The 19,507-nt window shown below is 39.0% G+C and overlaps 1 protein-coding gene across 2 annotated transcripts; it reads right to left on the bottom strand.

Moving 5' to 3' along the window:
• Window positions 1–242: 242 nt before the first annotated feature.
• Window positions 243–19,035, bottom strand: mpp2a (MAGUK p55 scaffold protein 2a). 2 transcript variants are annotated; one of them, XM_028023465.1, is made up of 14 exons: window positions 18,793–19,034; window positions 13,694–13,742; window positions 13,367–13,467; window positions 13,100–13,255; window positions 12,819–12,989; window positions 10,623–10,730; window positions 8,914–9,033; window positions 8,639–8,770; window positions 7,741–7,843; window positions 7,204–7,272; window positions 6,918–7,079; window positions 6,576–6,778; window positions 4,248–4,376; window positions 243–4,152 (listed from the first exon to the last, which is right to left on the bottom strand). In XM_028023465.1, the coding sequence occupies exons 2-14, from the start codon at window positions 13,722–13,724 to the stop codon at window positions 3,976–3,978; spliced, it is 1,662 nt and encodes a 553-aa protein (XP_027879266.1). In that variant the 5' UTR covers window positions 13,725–13,742; window positions 18,793–19,034; the 3' UTR covers window positions 243–3,975. The 2 variants fall into 2 exon arrangements, with proteins under 2 accessions (XP_027879266.1, XP_027879267.1); XM_028023466.1 differs by lacking the exon at window positions 13,694–13,742 and having other exon boundaries at window positions 18,793–19,035.
• Between the last annotated feature and the right edge of the window lie 472 nt (window positions 19,036–19,507).

Below are 19,507 nucleotides of genomic sequence, written 5' to 3'. Positions count from 1 at the left end.
CTTATTGGTTTGTTTAAAAAAGACAGCAGTCATTGGGCCAAAACTGAGGTAGCCAGAGGAAATACATGAGGAGACAATGCAAACCCACACAGAGATGGATCGAGTCCAGGACATTTTATCCTCCCTCTGAAATGCTGATAAAACTGTTCCATCAAAATATAAAGTATACATATAAAAGTTCTGCATGATTTCCAGATTTAGGTTTCTCAGGAGCATGTTCTAAGATGGAAGAAAATCACACATTTAAATCAAACCAATAATTTATTCTGAAAAGATTAAAGCATACTTAATGGAAAGCTTACATTATTACATAAACAAAAAAATAAATCAGGCTTAATCCAGCATTCCATTTACAGTAAGACAAAATATGTTTTTCAGTCATCATACTTGTAACAGTTTGCAGTTTTTGAACTATACAAAGTTATAAAAATGGACTAAGATATCGGTTGTCAACAGGAAATGGAGGACTTTCCAGTTTGACCAGCCAGTCGGAAACTCAAAAATAGAATTTCTTGTTTGCGAACACTGCTAACGAGAGAACAATCCCAAAAGTTAGCAATTTCCAGTGTCAGTAAGATGTTTGAATTAATGTCTGTCTGTGAGAGAAAGAGTGAGAACAAGACTTCAATATGATTCAATAATTTCATATGAACCGAACCAGGAGCAGCAGAAAGGAGACAGCTGGAAAATGGGCATCTTTCCTATTTGAATGAGCCTCAGATCCATATTTATAATTAAATAGTTAAATATGATTGGTTTAAAACAGAGGACTCTGGCCTAGCAGATAACAGGAGGGAGAATGGAGGACAGCAAAGTAGCTCTGCTTTATCCTTTAGAGCGTTCAACCTTGTTTATGGAAAATTATGATACTGAAAACATTGACAGCCTTTTGGAAATCACAGACTTTCAGTTTTCTACACACAGGAAAATAACAATAGCTGTACTCCCCACCTAGGGGCTCCTAAAAGATGGAAAAGAATCCATAACTATTTGATCTTTCTTTTAGAACAATACGACATTTATTGGGACTGCTCTCACCCAGTGTTGCCTCTGATCCCAAGGTAAATATATTGACCAAAAAATGTTTTGAATATTGTTTGCAGTATCTTCTGATACTATAGTTCTTAACCAGAGTCCACTAAATTTTTATGAGCAAATCAAAGCTTTACTAGACAGCAAATTGACAATACAATGCTGCTCAACACATCTCTAATACAAAACAATGTCTGCTTTATCCAAATTGTCAAGAAATAATTAACAGCGTGTCATCATTTTTGAGCAAGTTTTACATAATATTACGGAATGTTTCAGTTGTTCATATCAAATACAGATTTTTTTTTTTACCATCTTCACTGTATATACTATGTAGTAGATATACTGGAAGAGATATGTACTGTAAACCTATATTTGAAGACACTTCTTGCTTTAATTATTTATACAGAGAATTATCAGTTTTATAGATCAGAATAAAAAACAACTGCTTCTGTCCTAAGATGTACCAACATTCATGAAGATGAAGGAAAAAATGCCTGTATTGCATCTATTTTATTTTCAAAAATTGAGTGAGGTTTTGGAATGTCTTCAGGAGAGCAATAAAGATATTCTCAAACTTTCCAGGTGATCGGAACCTAAAAGCTCCCAGACAAACGTCTGTTCTTCAGGAACATTTAGGATCTAAAGCATAGATAGTAACTAAAAATCTCTTCCCAAAAGGAACTAAAACCACCACTGCCAGGTAACAATCAGTAGTTATAAAGTATTTAACAAGCACCAGTTTTTTTTGTTTATGACTCGACATTGTGCGTTAAAATCATCCAGTAGCTGCCAGTCAGAACCATGATCAGAAGCTGCGTTTCCATTGACCATATAATTTCGAAAATAGAAATTACAAAAATAAATTTGCTGACTGGAAACTCGCGGTTTTTGATAAAAATGCTTTTGTTCTGGGATGAGGTGATTTTCCGTGGTATCGAAGTGTGATCAAACAACTGGATGTTGCTGCTGGAGAAAAAGACGAAAAAGATGTCAGGAAGTCCTTGGCTCGTTTATTAATGACTTTTTGCGTGAGCAAACTTATTCACGTGTGAATTTAATTGTGTTTCTTATTTAATGGAAACATCGCAATTGCAAAATTGTGTTTTTTTGGCATTGGCAAAATATCAACAATGTTTTGCTGAAATTTGTAATGGAAACGCAGCCAGTGCGGCAAGTAGAGGTGGGAACGTGAGAAGGAACAACATAGATCTTGTGTTATACACTCATGGGTTATAAGCATGTATTTAAAAATGGCCTTCTGGACATTTAAACCAATATAAATACCTATTATACCATTGTGTATATACAAGCTATCTACAAAAAGAAGAGATCTAGTTAAACAGATCTGGATCAACGCAACATAAAAGTGTCAGCTGGGATTGAGGGACTGTTTTAAAGCGACGCAGCGTTTTTAAGGAGCATAACGTTGGGGGTTTCTATCAGAGAGTCCAAACTGTGTAACACGTCAGTTCTCAGAACCGCTGCTGGTTCTGTGTTACGGTCTGAGTCCTTGGCAGTTGTGTTGCAGTTTGTAAAGTCACATAATCAGAGAGTAAGGCAATATTATGGGATGACTGAAAGCATTCAGACTGTGATTTGTTTCAACTGGCTCAATTAGTTTTACGGCTGACTCACACTGAAAGAGCTTCTTTCAAATGCAGTTTTATGTTCGCTAAATTTGTTTCACAAAACCCACAGATCATTACCCTTTAGACAGACGGAAGAGTTAACAACATCTAATGCCTCAGTTATTTAAATTACATGAATCGGTTTTGTATATTCTGACCATCTGCAAGATCTTAACAATATTATGTCACATGCTTTGGGTTCATATAATTCCCATGTAAAGGATAGTCTGTCCAGCTACTGGAAAAAAATCTCCAACTTCTTTATTTCCATCTCAACAGCAGGGTTATACTAGAAAAAAAATTGCTTCTGACAATCTGCTGCTGTTTTTGCAATGAAAAAATGTACATTTCACAATAACTTTACCACCGTACTGCTTCTGTAACATATACAAAAATGCTACACTGCATTAAGAAATTCAGTATCCTTAAATATATTACAGGCATACAGTGTCTGACTACCAGCTTTTCCTAACAAAACAACCCTGACCCGCTGAGGCGTGGAAGGCCTCTGAAGGAGAGCTAACCAGGGGGATACGCTAGCCGCTACACTCAGTTAGCATAACGACGCGCTTCTCTGTGTTTTGTATAATCTCTGCACCAATATGTTCACCACCAGATGTTGCTTGTCTGACTTAATCAGCTAAAAACTTAATGATTGTTCAATAAAAGCCTATTACTGCTGCTAAGGCTGTAGTTCACATGAGCGGCAGCCATATTGGAATTTGTGGTGGAGATTGATGGAGCAACACATGATTTAAATAAGCTGGGGCTAGTCTGGTACATTATTGTGTATGAATGTCCAAGCAATTTGTACGTTAACAGAAAGTGGAAAAATATTTGATATTAGTTGGCAGGATCTGTTTTCGGTCTGAAATGAATCTCTTGGCACATTTTGACCCCAAAAGGTCTGACCTCCTTTATGATATGTAACCAATGGAAAAATAAATGTCTGAAGTTTGCAAGTAAAACGTAAAAATAGAAAGTTCTGTAGTCCTCAGGGTCACAGACGCATGCATGTGCATGCACAGAGTCTTACTGAGAAGACTTCAAATCATCCAACAACTTTTTGAGACTTTAGTGCACCTGAAGCCAGCCGGGCCTTTACCATCCAACACACTAAGTTCTGCAAGAGGAACTGTACCAAAGGATGCCGAGTCCTCACATCATGACAGTTTTATTCTACACACACTTTACACACAACAGTTCCTGCTGTGGTTCAGGTGCATTTGGTCCAGGATATGCCAGATGTCTGTTGAAACTGATGAAAACATGAGTCTTGAGAATTGAAACAAGTGGGCAGAGTTCCCAGGTCTTAGAACACCCAAGTGACTGGGACCCACTGTGGGTTTTTGGAAACTGTTTCCAGAGCTGCTTTGACGGTGCGATAAGTCTCATCAAGGTTCTCATTGACGATGGTGAGGTCAAAGAAGTGACCAAAGGCAGCCTGGATTTTAGCACTCTCGTCAAATGTCCTCTGCAGCTCTTCGTCCTGCAACACAGAACACACAGATTGGCTCTCCGCGCACTTCTGTGACACATTTTTCAGTGCTCTAGAAGAAGAGAAAAGGTTCATTTTGCTCATACTGTCAGGGCCTTTGTGACCACCCCAGCCTCCACAGCCGAGTGATTCATCGCCTTGAGCACCTCAAAATCAGGAGACTGCAGGAAAACCACGTAGGGCAAGAACTCCGAGGTCCGCAGCACTTTGAGAGACTAGAAGCAACATGCAGAGTAAATGGACACATTAGATTTTAACTTTAACATTGTATCAAAGTTAACACTTTTCCTGTGCTTTAGAGAGCATATCTTAGAGTTCATGACAAAAAACTAAAAGAGCTGAAAGAGGAGTACTTCATGACACACATCACAGATCTTACAGTCAACAGAAAGTTTCTCTGCCCGTCATTACAGTCATGGAACCTGGTTTTTCCACCAGCCTGGTGCTGGTAGCCTTCCACAACAAATCACAAAAGTGACTTTGGTAGGCTGACCGCTCCTGGAGGGCTTGATCATTGGTTCATGTTTTCTCTATTTAAGGGTAATGGATCTCACTGTGGTGGTCTGGAGTTTGACAGTAAAATCTAACTCAGTTCCTCCCTGTTCCCATTAATGCCTGATTTAAGAGGGAGAGCGGTCATGTTTTCCAACAGGACCAGGTTGGTTTAGTATGAAGCCCCTCAGAGGACTTGGGGGAACATTTTTCTTTTGCGTTGTATTGCGATAATACTAGTCACTTCATGCGGCATGTTGAATAATGACAGTCTTTCTGCTCCAATAAAAGATTTTGCAAGGTTTTTCCATGTATGTTAGTGTCTCGTTTGTGAGATATCTGAAGTTGTATGTCTTTTTATTTAGGACACAAATGCACCACAAACGTATGTGCAGAATGCCAGTGGCAAAATATTTCAAACATGAGTTTTCCCTCCCAACTCTAAGGCATAAACATGACAAAAACCTTCTGTAAGTAGGAATGAAAGGAAGAAAAAGTACATCCAAACTATTTGAACTGTTTTTGAGTTATTTTCATGGGGTAATAATATCGCCATCTGACAGCTTTCTGCACCAAAGAGTTAAGAATGTATGAACATGGTTATACAGGTTCATTAAAGGTGTACATAAAGACTGATAAAAAATATAAATTTTAAATGTATACTTATCACTATAACAAAATATGGCAGGATGTATGTACTAATTTATTGCTAGACAATGCAAAAGAAAAAAAATCCCCCATGCTCCTTACTGTGCTCCATAGTTTAGATAGATTTTTTCTTTAATAACACTAAAAGCTGCTTTTTGTCTTTACTTGACTTATCTTTGATACATATTAAAGTTTGTTGACCAGAAGCATTTAACTGTGAAAGAAAAACAAACTGAAGGAATCTGTAAAGGGGCAAATTCATATTCATGAATTGGAGCTGAACAGCTGCTACAAACAAATATGTAAATATGTCTACAAGCTCCTAAAGTTCTAGCTTTAGGAGCTTGTAGTCATGGCAACTGAACAACAAATGGACGATCATGGCTGACCCTCAATATTTATAAAAATTATGGAAAAAAATAATAATAAAAAGAATCTCATAACACCTTTACTTCCAGGGTCAACTTAAAACGGTGAGAAATTTACTGCAGATAAATCTGTGTAAGTAACTTTTATTTAAAAAAAATATTTCTTTACATATTGGTTAAAACTGTCACCATGTCATGACAATATGAGACAGATTATCTCTGAAAAAAAGTCCAGCTCCTCCACAAGAAGAAATTTACATTTGACTATCTGAAGAAATGCACAGCTCCCGGTCAAAAACAGCCAATCAGAGCCAGTAGGAGGGTCTTAGCGCTGTCAACGAACCTCATATACATGCTGCTAAATGTGATAATGTCCGAGAAACTACTTACTGTTCCGGTAAAATTGTTTATCCCCACTCACCTGTGACTATGTTAAATAGCTTTAGCATTCATGACAGACTCTTTTGTGGTGAACTAGCTGTAACAGAGAGCAAGGGGCTGGGCATGAGGAGCACATACAACAGGATGATTGACAGCGCTAAAATCCTGTTCTTGACTCTGATTGGTTGTTTCTGACTGAACTGAGTATTTCTGGAGCTATCACTGGGAGAAGGCAGAGGATTTTTTTTCACAGATTACCGTATCTGTCTCATGAACTACATGAGAAGCCAGAAGAGTTTAGACTTTAGCTTCCCGTTGGGTTTTCTGTTCTTCTGTTAGGTATTTTTGTAGCTTAATTACACTTAAATGTTTCAGATTCTAAAACAAATTTTAAGATCAGGTAAATATAACAAGAGATACTGTCACAACAAAGTGACAGTTTTATCAAGAATGTAAAAAGCATGATTTTAATCTAAGTTTTAATGGTTTTAAAATCCCAAGGAGAAGGTGAACGTGTCTACAAACCTGTGGGTTGGCGTCCAGAATGCAGACGCGTCCCGCCTCCACCACCTCGTGGATGGAGTCAATCTTTAAACCGTACAAGTTGCCTTCATATTCTCCATATTCAAGATAACGGCCATTCTTAATGTCAGCCTCCATCTTGTTGCGGCTTGTGAAAGCGTACATCCGACTCTCACGTTCTCCCTTTTTAGGCTTTCTGGAGGTGTCTGGATACACACAGAAATACAGTAATTTCCAGATTTTTAGAGGGAGCGTACTTGTTGTCAAAGATGACAGAAATCTTAAAAGTGTCCACTGAGCTTCAAGTCAAATAATGGAATCACTGAAAGCCGTCGGGTTTCCTACATGGGATGGTGGTGCCGAAGAGCTGCGGATCCCTCAGCAGCAGCTTGGCCTTTAGTCTCCGCCTCCCAACGCCCTGAGCTCCAATTAAAACCAGAGTTTTTCTTTTGAATGGTGGAACCTTGGCCACCTCCTCATACAGCAGGATTTCATGTCTGTCAAACTCTATGAAGGAGATGAATGGTTAAAGGAAAGGAGGTAAGCAAGTTAATAAAAAGGAACATTTCAGAAGGACTCGGGGAAGAAATGTACATTTTCTGAAGTAAAAACAGTGAAATCAGACGATTACCTGCATTTTTTGTGGTCACATACATCATTTTCTTCTTCTTCTTCACTCCAAGACCAGTGCAAAGATTTCCTGTCACACCATAATAAAATAGTTTTAGTGTAGCCAGGCTTGCATTAGCTGACTGAATCGTCTCCACAGACTCAGTGGTGGATCCATTCAGCTGCCATTTCATGCAGTCGTATACAAAAAATCTGAATCTGTGTTGAAGTGAAAATAACAACCTCTAAGCAGGTATTAAACATATTTTCATCAAGCCCATATTTCTGATTTAAAATGTTGATATTCTCATCCTAACTATGTTTTCATTGGCTGGAAGCTGAAAATCATAACTAACAGAAATAAAGCTTGAAGTTTTCAGTCTGTTAAGTATTAATTGACATAATATCTTTTACTTAGTTAAAGATGTCACTGAAATAAATTAACTTTTCAAAGTATTCTAATTTAAAGAATATGACAGGACAGAGGTGGGAATTTACCAGCAGATGGCAGCAAATCCCTGGAGTTTTAATCAGAGTTTAGTTCTTTCAGTCCACATACCTGCAGGTGCCAACTCCACATCCTTCTTCACAAAAGCTTTTCTTTTCTCCTCCAACATCTGACTGGGGATCAGCCCTGTACTTCCACCCTCCACATGTCGGGCCTGACCACCATGTGCAGCCACACAGCAGTGTTCAAAATATTAGTGTTTAAAACAAAGACTGGAAAGTCCCTAGCTCCTATGAAGGATACTGAAGCAAATTTTATTTTGTAGTAAAAAAAAAAAAAAAGGAAACGGAAAATTAGGACGTTAAATAAAATGAGTGTCTTGATTGTTCTTATACTCAAATATCTCCTGCAGAAACATGAAAATGTTTGTAGGTTTTGCTTTACTAGCTGAGTAGAAAGTACTGCTGCTGTTTCTCTTGTGTCTGCTCTGTTTTCTCAAACCCCCAGTTGGTTCTGGTTCTGTTGGAAGTTTCTTCCTGTTAAAGGGGAGTTTTTTTCCTCTTGTGACGTGCATGCTCAGTATGAGGGATTGCTGTGAAGTCAACGACAACATGAGCGTTTTGTCTACTGTCGCTACGTTCTCGTCTGTGAAGAGTGAATACTTTGACTCAATGCCTCCATACAATCTGCTGGGTTTTGTTAGATTAAAAACGGTTGTTTAATTTGAATCAATCACTCTCGGATTGATTCAGAAAGTGCAATTAGGAATTCTAAATATAATGTAAAATAAATAATAAAGCAGGACATTGCTTAGAGCATAAAGTATAGAATTAGGCCGAATAGATCTGCCCTCATGGATCAGGTTCATTGTGACCAAAACCCAATCTAAAATATGTTTCAAAATTGGAACCAATCCAATATCAATATCTGGATCGGTGCATATCTAGACTGTACAGTCTGAGCAGATAAATCCTACATGCTACAATTGCTTTGTGTGTAAATCTCTTACCTGCCACCAGTTGACATCATCTTGGTTGACTATCTGAAGGATGTCTCCTGTCTCAAACCTTAAGCCTGCTTCCTTACAAGGAATCAGGGTGTCATTGGCTGGGTCGTAGTCATAGTGACACTTGAAAAACACCTGGACAAATGCAAACAAACAGGAGGCTTTACGTAATGGTTTCCCCAACTCATTGGTTCAACAGGCATCACGTTCATTCTGGATGACAAAAATCACAAACTACAGAAGAGCATCCAGCAGGAGGTGGTGTTAGCTTGTGTCACCTGTCTTGGTGGAATGGTCTCATGGTAGCTGGGCAGAATCTTCAGAACCACAATGCCACTGGCTGCCTGTAGCTCCTCCAGCAGCACCCTGGGGTCCTGGCTCACATCTCGCCCATTCACCTGTCAGAACACAAGAACAGTCTGTTCAAATTAATTATTCACAAAGCTCTTCTCTACGATGAAGCTGTTAGGTGTTTTTCTATAAACTGTTGCATAGAATGAAATAAAAAAGCTCAATGTACCAATATCAACCAGGCAACACTGATGTAAAGTATACCAACCTAATTTGTTGTGGAGTATTAGCTTTTTCTAATATACATTTTTATGTTTTTCTTGTTTATAGTAACAGAATTCAGCATTGGATTCTGTGTGTGTGTGTGTGTGTGTGTGTGTGTGTGTGTGTGTGTGTGTGTGTGTGTGTGTGTGTGTGTGTGTGTGTGTGTGTGTGTGTGTGTGTGTGCGTGTGTGACAAGAATCTTTAATTTGACTGTCTTTTAATAAAGATCTAACCAAGAACTCAGTTTTCAAATCAACCTGTGACTAGAAAATCTATATACAAAACAACGGTTGCTCTGTTTTTCACATGCGACGTTGCTTAATGTGCTGTCCTTGATTAAATACATTTAAATTGAAGTGAATCACAACATCGGAGCTAATCTTGCTACATTAACATTTTTCACTTATCCATGCTGATTTTTAACAGATTCCGAGTTCTCTTTAAGGGTCCGAATATAAAAACAGCATTCATCATATTTTTAAACCATCCTTCAGCGAGGCGTCAAATATTTAAATCAGGAGATGTGATATCACACTGTTTGAGAAGAAGAGCACAGTCACATTATAACATGGTTTTCCCATTTTAAAGCAAAGGCAAAATCATTTGATTTTAAATGTAGACTAGCTTTAGAGCTATATTAGCAATTAGCACAGATGGTGAAACATCTTTACACCCAAACTTTATAGGCAAAATATTTATATATTGCCTATATTTAATATGTCTATTAAATATAGGATGATGACAACCTCTCATTAGCAACTCTATTAGCAACCATTTATTTTAGTTCTTGTGATGTTTGTAATATAAATAATATTTTTCATATGACTTTATTATTTAATTTCTGACTTATGTTTAAAATATCTGTACAGAAACCAAACTGGAACCAAAGTCACATTTCCTGTTTGGATATATAAACTTGACCAGAGAAGCTAATCCTGACTTAAAATTTGTTTTTTTTTCTCACTTTTATTCAGACTTGAAACTTTTTAACGTTTATTTAGAATTAATGCTGCCTCATACTTTCTGGTTTTTAGTTGGCCATGAGTTTTTAGGGTTTTTTTACAGCAGTGTCCAGCTTTTCCCTTTCTTGCTATGCTAGCTTGAGGAGCAAAACATTGGGATAAATTTAGCAGCCAATCATAAAAATGAGCAAGGCAGATAACATTTGAGTAAGTTATTGTATCATTCTTTATAACAATGATTTAAAAAAAAGATGATATATACAATATATATATAATTAAAATTTTATCTTTAAAAATGTAGTTAGATCATTTGTTTTTAATTTTTCGGGGTTTTTTTAATCATCTTTGCTCAAACTTTCTGAGGCGGTCCTAACCCTACTCTGAAAAACACTGATGTACATAGATTATAGTAAATAAAGTCTAAGTGCTCAGATTCAGAACCTAAAGAAAGGTAGAAATTGGATAAATGCCTCTTTGATGATGTCTCCAACATGCAGGAGGCCTTGCTGGTCAATAATCCCTCCATGGAGGATGCGGGCGATCACCAGCTCTCCACCTTCCACTTTGAACGTCACACCCTGAAACAACAGGCAAAAACTGTTTGAGTGAATCCAGAAAATGCTCAAAGAACAACAATCAACAAATGATAAAACTATGACTCTGTCAGGAGACATATTGCTAAAGATCCGGGAGAGAATCAACCTTACCATTGTCTCTGGAACCTGATTGGAGCAGGACACAACCACAGCACTCAGCTAAACCATGTAAAAGCTAGGACATATGGTGGAAGTTCTAGATGCATTTTCTATAAGAAGGAGGTGTAATCTGGCAGTGTCATGGTTCGGTGTTGCTTGTGAACTTCACCTCAATGTTTCAAAAAGCGGATCGTTAGTCACAGTAAATTCATGGTTCAACAATTAGTGGAATATATTTCTCATTACACAAATATAGGTCGGTTTTTAAACTTTTTCTCCTTCATAGCTGGAGTATAATGTTTCTAACGTTTATAAAAATATATATATATTTTACATGTTTGTTAAAATTATCACTATGTCATGACAGTATAACATGAGAGATAATCTGCTTCCTCCTAGCCACCTTATTCCGAGCCCCCATGAGGCTTTGCGTGATTTATGGGCGCGACTTCCGCTGCAAACCGGAACCGCCATTTGTTTACATCTTAGCAACTCGCTAACCAGCTTTCGTAAGAGCTTTTAGGCTATAAAATATGTGGGAACACCAGCTATCAAAGTTTAAATGTGACAGTATTGTTTTACCGCAACATATAGCTATTGCGGGGAGGGATGGGAATTATGAACTTTATTATTTTTAAAATTCAAACGAAAAATAAAATTCACATCACACCAAGCTAATATTATGTAGTTCTGGTGTTTTATACTGTCGGCACAAACGTGCACCTCAGATCTCTGAGCAGCTTCTCTGCTTTTCTCTTTATTACTTTCAGAACTTCAGAGAAACGAGCTGCTAATTTACGGTCAGTCCGTTACAAAACGTAACGATCGTGTTCCTGTCGCTCCCTGTGATTAAACTCACAGTTACGATCATCTGTAGTGAGACGCTCTCTAATAGCAGACGGTGTGTCCGTAAACAAGTTTTACTAAATATTGAATTATAACCAAAAAGAGAGATGTAACTTCTATCATAAATATAGACTAGCAAAAAAAACCAACAAATTACAATGAAATACTGCTACTTCCGGTGGGCGCCGGAAGTAAGACCCATAATCGTTTCTCCAGTAAGCCTCGCAGGAATAAAGTGGATAGACCTGCTGTCATCTGAACTAATAAATACCTCATCAGAAACAACCAATCAGAGCAAGGAGGAGGATGGTAGTGCTATGAATCATCCACTTGTATGCGCTGCTCAACCCAACCCCCTTGTTCTCTGCTACCCTCCAGCTAGTTCACCACAATGGAGCCAACCACGACTGCTAAGGCTAGTTAGCATTCAGATTCATTTTATTCGTATCCCAATTAATATTGCAGAAATTAATATTGCAGCAATATTAATTTCTGCAATATTAATATTGCAGCACCGTCATTAGCATGGCCACTAATGACGGTGGATAAATGGTTTTCCTGTTGTTTCTCCATTAACACATTTAGGAAGTTGATTGACAGCGCTAAGACCTTTCCCCTGTCTCTGATTGGTTGTTATTGAGTGGTGCATTTCTAAAGACAGAGATTGCAGCATTAGGAGAAGGAGCTCAATCTTTTCAGCTTATCTGTTATTCTGTCATGATTATGTGAAGTAAAAAAGAAAACCTAATAAAAACAAACGTATTTTGTAAACGTTATATACTGCAGTCTTAAGAACTGAAATTATCCATTGAAAATGGTTCAACTTTGTCTCATATTAAAGATGTTTGATGATCTGAAACATTTAATGTGATCAAAAAAAGCAGAAGAAGTCTGTCAGGGAATAAATACTTTCTCACTGCACAAAATTAATGCACCCAACTTATCTACAGTAAACTATTTTAATCATGTGATGTGTTGTTGTTGGGGATGCTGTTGACATTCACTTTGAGATCAGATATTTTTTACAGGGAAAAATAATGAAAAGCTAATGTTTGCTGATTTGATGAAAGTAGAAATGTTTAGCTGTAGCAGGAATACAGGCAGTAGAGTTAATGCAGTTCTCACCAGATGTTCCCCGGCTACTTTGCGTATGCCAACCATGCGTATGGCATCAGAGGGCAGGGCCGGGTTGGTCGTCTGGCTGTCTTCCTGTTCATGATCAACACAGTCACACGGGCTGGGAGGCTGGCTCTCGCATGCCTGGGAGGCCACTGAATCATGAGTCTCCAGTAAAGACTAAATGGAAGAAAAAGACATAGAATTCTAGTTTGATATTCAAATGTATCTTTAGTCAGTCAAAGCTCCTGCTTAAAATGCAGTGTGGTGCATTTGTGTACATTCCACACCTGGAAGTGAGGCTGTGTGAGGATGCGGGCCAGCTCAGCGGCGGCGTCAGAGTGCTGCATGAACGGGTCCAGATCCCTGAGGATCTCCTGCAGGAGCTCCACGTTGTTCTCCCTCACTGGCGACAGCCTCGGCTCCTTGGGGCTCTCCTCCTGCTCCTGATGTTCACCAACAGTGAGCCGGGGTTTAATTCAGTGGAAATGACACTAGCGTGTTCATTTTAAATCTCAGATCCACTTCAAACATTCGTATTTGAGTGTATGCCTCACCAAAGGGCTTTCCATAATGCCTTTGAGGTAGATGAGGTCCAGGTCGTTGGCGATGGTGGAGCTGGTGGTGCTGTCACTCATTGCGTCCAACACCTGGGGAGCTGACACACACACACGCACACACACACATGCATACATACATTCAGCCGATGAGAATCAACATTACGTTTAAAAAACGTAACTTTCTTGTATTCACTTGATGCATAGAGAAGAGCCTTTAGGTGAAGAAAGGAAGGAGGATTTGTAAAAAATAAAAAAAAAGAACAAACGAACAACAATAATCTTATGGTGATAACTGCGAACATGAAGAATTGTGTCAGGTCTCACCAGGCTCTGTCCTGGTGGAGGCCACAGGCATGGCAGAACTTCAGCCAATCTAAGAGGGACAAAGAGAGGGAGAGCAGGGTGGAGGAATGGCTGCAGAGTTTAAGCAAAAAGATGACAGACCTGAGAACAAACTTATCATTAGTTAATTTATATGTTCCAAACACAGCCAAATACCTCAAACGGTTTGGGGGAGAACATGTTTTTACTAAAAACAATTTGAGGGGAATGCTGTGGTGGCGCAGGGAGGCCTTAGCCTTTGGAGGCCTTAGTTCTCGACGCGGGCGTCGCGGGTTCGACTCCCGGTCCCGGCAGCCTTTGCCTCTTTCCTTTCTGCCTACTGTCGCAAACAAATACGAGCCTCTGGCGCCACAAAATCTCTTCGGTGAAAAAAAAACAACAACAAAAAAACCCAAACAATTTGAAACATCTGAGGTGCATTAGATTCAGTCCCCACACTATATGTGGTGAAAAACTGACCCACAATTCCCGCAGTGAAACATGGTGAAGGCAGCATCATGCAAGGGTTTTTCTATTCTTTTCTCTGAATACAAAGGTACACCACACATTTATTTATTTATTCTGAACCAAAGTACAATTTCAGCAGATAAACAGTTTTCCACCGTTAGCCCATTTAGCAGCAAGTACCCAAGGATGATTGGGAGCGGTGGATTTCTTCAGAGAATAGCAGCTCAGGAAGGAAGAAAAGAGGATAGATCTTTTCACAGATTCTTTGTATCATACCATTTCAAACACACACACACACACACACACAAAGCAGGCAGTGACGTCAGCAAGAGCAGGCGCAGCTTCTGCGATTGTTCCAGAATGAAGTCTGGCACAGACTGATGAGAGAGGGATAGGGAGGGGAATGTAGGTGTAACTAATCTATACATCACCATGACAACACGTTCAGCTACGCTTATTTTGACTAAGTAAGAACAGACCAGGGCGCTCTTTACATGTGACGATCTATGCATCTATCGTAACGAAAAGCTGCTGTGAAATCACATGGCTGCCATGGCAACGGCTCCTCCATCAGCTTTCACACTCACATCGATGCTTATTGCTGCAGTAGGGATTATACAACACCTTAGGCAAGAGCAGAGCAGACTGGGAGGCAAAATAAGGATCTAGAAGAAAAACTGGATTGACTGAAAGGCGATCATCATGTCTGTCTTCACAGACTTAATAATCGTCCAAGCATTTCTGATGGTGTCACAATCTTAGGAATTAGTCGAGATCCAAACAGTGATTTTAGGTACAGCGAGATGTCAACCTAACTGCCTAAAAAATCTGAGCCAAAAATCAAAGCCAAAACTTTGTTTCGTAAACACGGACCTGTAGTTATACCTCATTAGATAGTTATACCTCATTAGATAGGCAGATATCTGTATTAATAGGGAAAAAAATGAATTATTTTACTAAAATTATAACAGCATACAGTTATGGTGCTAAAAAAGGAAGATCATTAGAAGATAACATCAAATGTACAGAATAATACAAGTGGAGTCCACCGTGCTACCGTTCCACTGATGCGTTTTTGAACAAGGGTGCTCAAAAAGCTTCAAGAGCCTGTGTGTGTGTGTGTGTGTGTGTGTGGGTGTGTGTGTGTGTGTGTGTGTGTGACTGATGATGCTGAATCACTCTTTACTCCTCCAGCTTCCAGTTTCTCAGCTGATTTAGAGCAGACACTGAAACACAAGCATGTTTCAAGACACTAAGTTTCAGTAAAACCTTTGTTTGTTTTGTTTATTTGTTGTTGTTTTTTTACAAACTGTGGTGAAGGCCTGGCGGTAGAAGAGGATCACTGAGACTTGCTGTCAAATGCAGTGAGGTACAAAATTATCTAAACAAGTTCAGTTTAACTTCATCAGAATAATATCCACATTTCTGAAACAGGACATTAGCTTGAGCATATAACTTATGAATCTGAAGGTAAATATATTCATCATCTGCTATACAACTTGAAGTGGGGAATGTTTTACTTTTGTTCTCTTTAGTGCAACATATCAAAACAATACCATTTTATCGATTGAACTTAATGGAACAGAATTATGCGTTTTACAGGCACATAGTGCTATTTTATAGCACAATCAAGTTGCTATGTTAACTACTGTTGTTATAAAAATTTTATATATATGTCAAATATGACTTAAAATTAATGTTACTTCCAAATTTAATGCCTTGAAATTGGGCCTCTGTCTCTTTGAGAAACTCCTGATCTTTCTTAAACTCCGCCTCCAGGAAGTCATCACAACATGGCTCCTCTATTAACCCTATAACAACTTTTTACCAGCACTGCTGAGAGAAGTAGCTCCTATAATGAGATCAGCATCTGCTGGATTTTACATGTACTGCCCCTTTAACATTATGAATGCTGTTGTTCCTACATATATTTCATATTAGCTGCTCAGATATGAACCATATAGATTCCTCAGGTCATCAGACATATGCTCACTCTGTGCAGCGTTTAGTTACCATCGCCCTCAGCTCTGGAACAAGCGGCCTGAAAACCTGAGATGTGCAGAAACTGCTGGCTTTAACTCAGAAATGAGAACATGACTGCTTACTGCAGCTCCCCCCAAAAATGTTTTATCATTTATATCATTCTTTAGCTTTTTAGTGCCTTAAATTTTGTCATTTAGTTTTTAAATTCATTTTATCTGTTTCTGAATTGCTCTGTGTTTGAATTACGTAGTAAAAAATTATAGATGCTGATAGACGCATTATTGCATCTATCAGCTTTTTCAGCATACCAATGCGTGAGCATAAAAACCATATTTATTACTTGATAACACTGAAAACATTGACAGATACAAGTACAGATACAAGGAAGGATGGATGAATGACAACAGGATAGTTTCCTTTTTTATACTTAAGGAAAACAAATCAAACATAGTTTTCTTCACTTTTGTTCATCTTGCAGTCGGCCATTGTTGTTCTTGCCCCCCCCTCACAAAATGCCATTAATGCAGACCTGCCCCCACCCACTCATCACGGCGCCGCCTCCATTCATCTCCCACCGTCACCCATCTGCTGTGCTGAGCCATGAAACAAATGGCACAGGCACAGTTAGCACAGCCCACTAAGAAGTGTTAGTACAAAGGAGAGCAGCCAAGCCTGGTTCTACTTGCTCTGCTTCTATATTTTTAAAGAACATAATTATTAGAAATGAGATCTCATGAAGTATTTCACGTCCTATAACATTTTTACAAATTCAGAAGATAATGTTCTAATCTGCAGCATAAGATAGAAGTGTTGTTTATGTGTAGCCTCTTTAGATGTGACTGTGGGGTGTTTACAACTAGTAAGGTCGCCCTTTTACTGCTGACTGGAATCAGAAAATATCAGAAGATTTGGTAACTTTGTAGAAAGAGTTAAAGTTAAGTACCTACAATCCTTAGGGAAATGTTTTACTAAATGTTAAAATAAGACTTAAGAGAGTTTGGAATGTCAACTAATCTTTATGGCTTTTATTTTAAAAAAGTCAAAACAAGATGCTGTTTTTCAGTGTCTGCCCTCACAGTGAGGGCGACTGGCTCAGTGGTAAAGTAGTTGTTTTGCAATTGGAACAGTTGTTACAGGTTGATGTGTCTCTGGGCAAGGCACTTATCCTCAAGTTGCCTTCTGACTGGGGTTAGGGTTAGGGTTGCATGTGAGGGTGAATCAGTCTGAACCGTAAAGCGTTTGAGTGATCAGTGTGACTGGAAAGGTGCTGTATAACATCAGACCAATCATTGAAGGAAGACTAAAGGAGGATCTTTTGAAATGTGTCTTTTTAAAATTCCTTAAATAGAATTTGTAATCAGCTAAAATTGTATCATTTTGTAAATGTGACCTAAAATCTAGGTAATGGAAACTGATGTGTGCATCTCAACTCTGAGGCTGATTCAATGCGATCGTTGGCAGGACAGGAGTGGTTCACTGGAATCACAGAAATCAAGCTGAACCTTGAATAGGTTAGACTTCAATCTAACATATTGCTCAGTCCTGGACTGAATTATTCTACAGTCGTCACAGATGCTTTAAAATATAGATGATCATTTCTGAATTCTTTATTCTTTTTATGAGAGAGCAAATAAAAAAAGCCTATAATGTACTCAATTATGAAAACATGGACTCTGTATGTACATCACAATAGTGATTCTAGACTCGTGTATAGCAGCAGTTTGTCATTTTGCTCTCATTCATCCAGTCATAGTGTGCACCTGCTTCTCTCTGCATAGTCGTGGGTGGTGTGGGGATGGAGGTACAGTAGGTGGGACACACCATGTACACACACTCACTTACAAGGACAATTTAAAAAGCCCAATTTACCCAACAAGCATATTTTGAGATGTGGCAGGACGCTGTAGTACCTGGAGAGAAGCCATGTATGCTCCTGGAGACAAAGCAAAGTCTGAGCTGCAAAAACAACAAAAGATTGCTAACTGCTGCGTCACCATGCAGCCAACTAACACAGACTTAAAAGTAAAGAGTAAAAATATTAACAAAACAAATCACATTGTTTCTGTGTGTTCTTTTTTTTTTATTAACCAAAACATGTATTTTAAAGAATCTATTAGCTCCATACAACAACTCAGCCTGCGGCTTGACCAGTTTTAGTATTTCAGTAGCCATTCGTCCCAGAGCTGATCAAAGCCAGTCCACGGTGAAACAGACACTACGCAAAATTAAGAAGCAGGGAATCAGATGTCTGCAAGTCTGTGTGCAAATTAAATTAGATATTTTTTAAAAAGTGCGTGCATAACACTCCTAACACAATAGGATGCTGAGCGCGGCTCTAATTGGTCTCAGAGGTCATTTATAACCAAAAATGACACGCCCACTTTCAAAATGCCTACAACTCAAAGTCTGACCAGACAACAAAGAAACTATTTACCTCATTAACAGAACCTCAGTGTTCCGTCATACATCACACCTTCAACAATACAGCTCCGCCAGCTCTGTGAGCAATAAACAACCGAGAGGACAGAACGCAGCAGTGAGAGCTGCAGGTCTCTCGCCGCTCTTTGTTTGGGGCCGGAGACCCTGCAGACCCCCGCAGACCCTGCAGACCCCGCAGACGCCGCAGACCCCGCAGACCCTGTCCCTCCTACCTCTGAACTCAGGGAGACAGGTTCCCGCTGGTCTCGTGCGTGTCTTGTTGTTGTCTTGCTCGTTGTCGACGTTAAGAACCGCGGCGGTGTCAATGTGACCGAAAAATAGCCGCAACTTCCGTGAAACTTCAAAATAAAATTTTTGGACATCTGACGGTAAAACACAAAGAGCTGAGATCTCCAGGGCACGAGGTGCACCGAGCTGTTCGCGTCTCACAACAACAGCAGCCTCAACATTAGCATTTGTTGCACTGCTGAATTAATGGAACCCCAGAGAGCCCCTCCCTCTGCGCACAACCAAACACACCTCCACTCCTCTAAAAACCACATTTGGCAAAAAAAAAAAAAACTTTTTAGTATGACAACATTTTATGAGACATTCATCCATTTTCTAACACCCTTGTCTCCAGTGGGGTCAGGAGGGCTGCTGGTGTCTATCTCCAGGTAACGTTCCGGGCGAGAGGCGGGGTCACCCTGGACAGGACATCTTGAACCAAATCACATAAAGAAATACACTAATTTGTCTAATTATTTAGAGTTAGCAGTTAGTTGTGTTTGTGTTCTAAACAAAGCCCCTAAAAGAGATCCTGGAGTCTTTAAATCTCTATTTTTTCTTTAGTGTTATGGAAAACTTTAATAACTCTTTGTTTTCTAGACAACCTAGGTGACTGAATGCAAGGCTCTGAACTATCTGCTGGTTCTTTAACTAGGTCCA

Source organism: Xiphophorus couchianus, chromosome 7, assembly GCF_001444195.1.
Source record: "Xiphophorus couchianus chromosome 7, X_couchianus-1.0, whole genome shotgun sequence".
NCBI classification, from domain to species: domain Eukaryota; kingdom Metazoa; phylum Chordata; class Actinopteri; order Cyprinodontiformes; family Poeciliidae; genus Xiphophorus; species Xiphophorus couchianus.
This window is presented reverse-complemented; position numbering and strand designations above follow the sequence as displayed.

Bases quoted from the DNA above. Each gene is read 5' to 3' on its own strand.
- mpp2a (XM_028023465.1), bottom strand. From the start codon at position 13,724: ATGCCTGTGGCCTCCACCAGGACAGAGCCTG. The intron at 10,731-12,818 runs GTGAGAACTGCA...CTGTTGTTTCAG, and splicing joins AAGTAGCCGGGGAACATCTG to GGTGTGACGTTCAAAGTGGA. The intron at 8,771-8,913 runs GTGACACAAGCT...GCATTTGTCCAG, and splicing joins AGACCATTCCACCAAGACAG to GTGTTTTTCAAGTGTCACTA.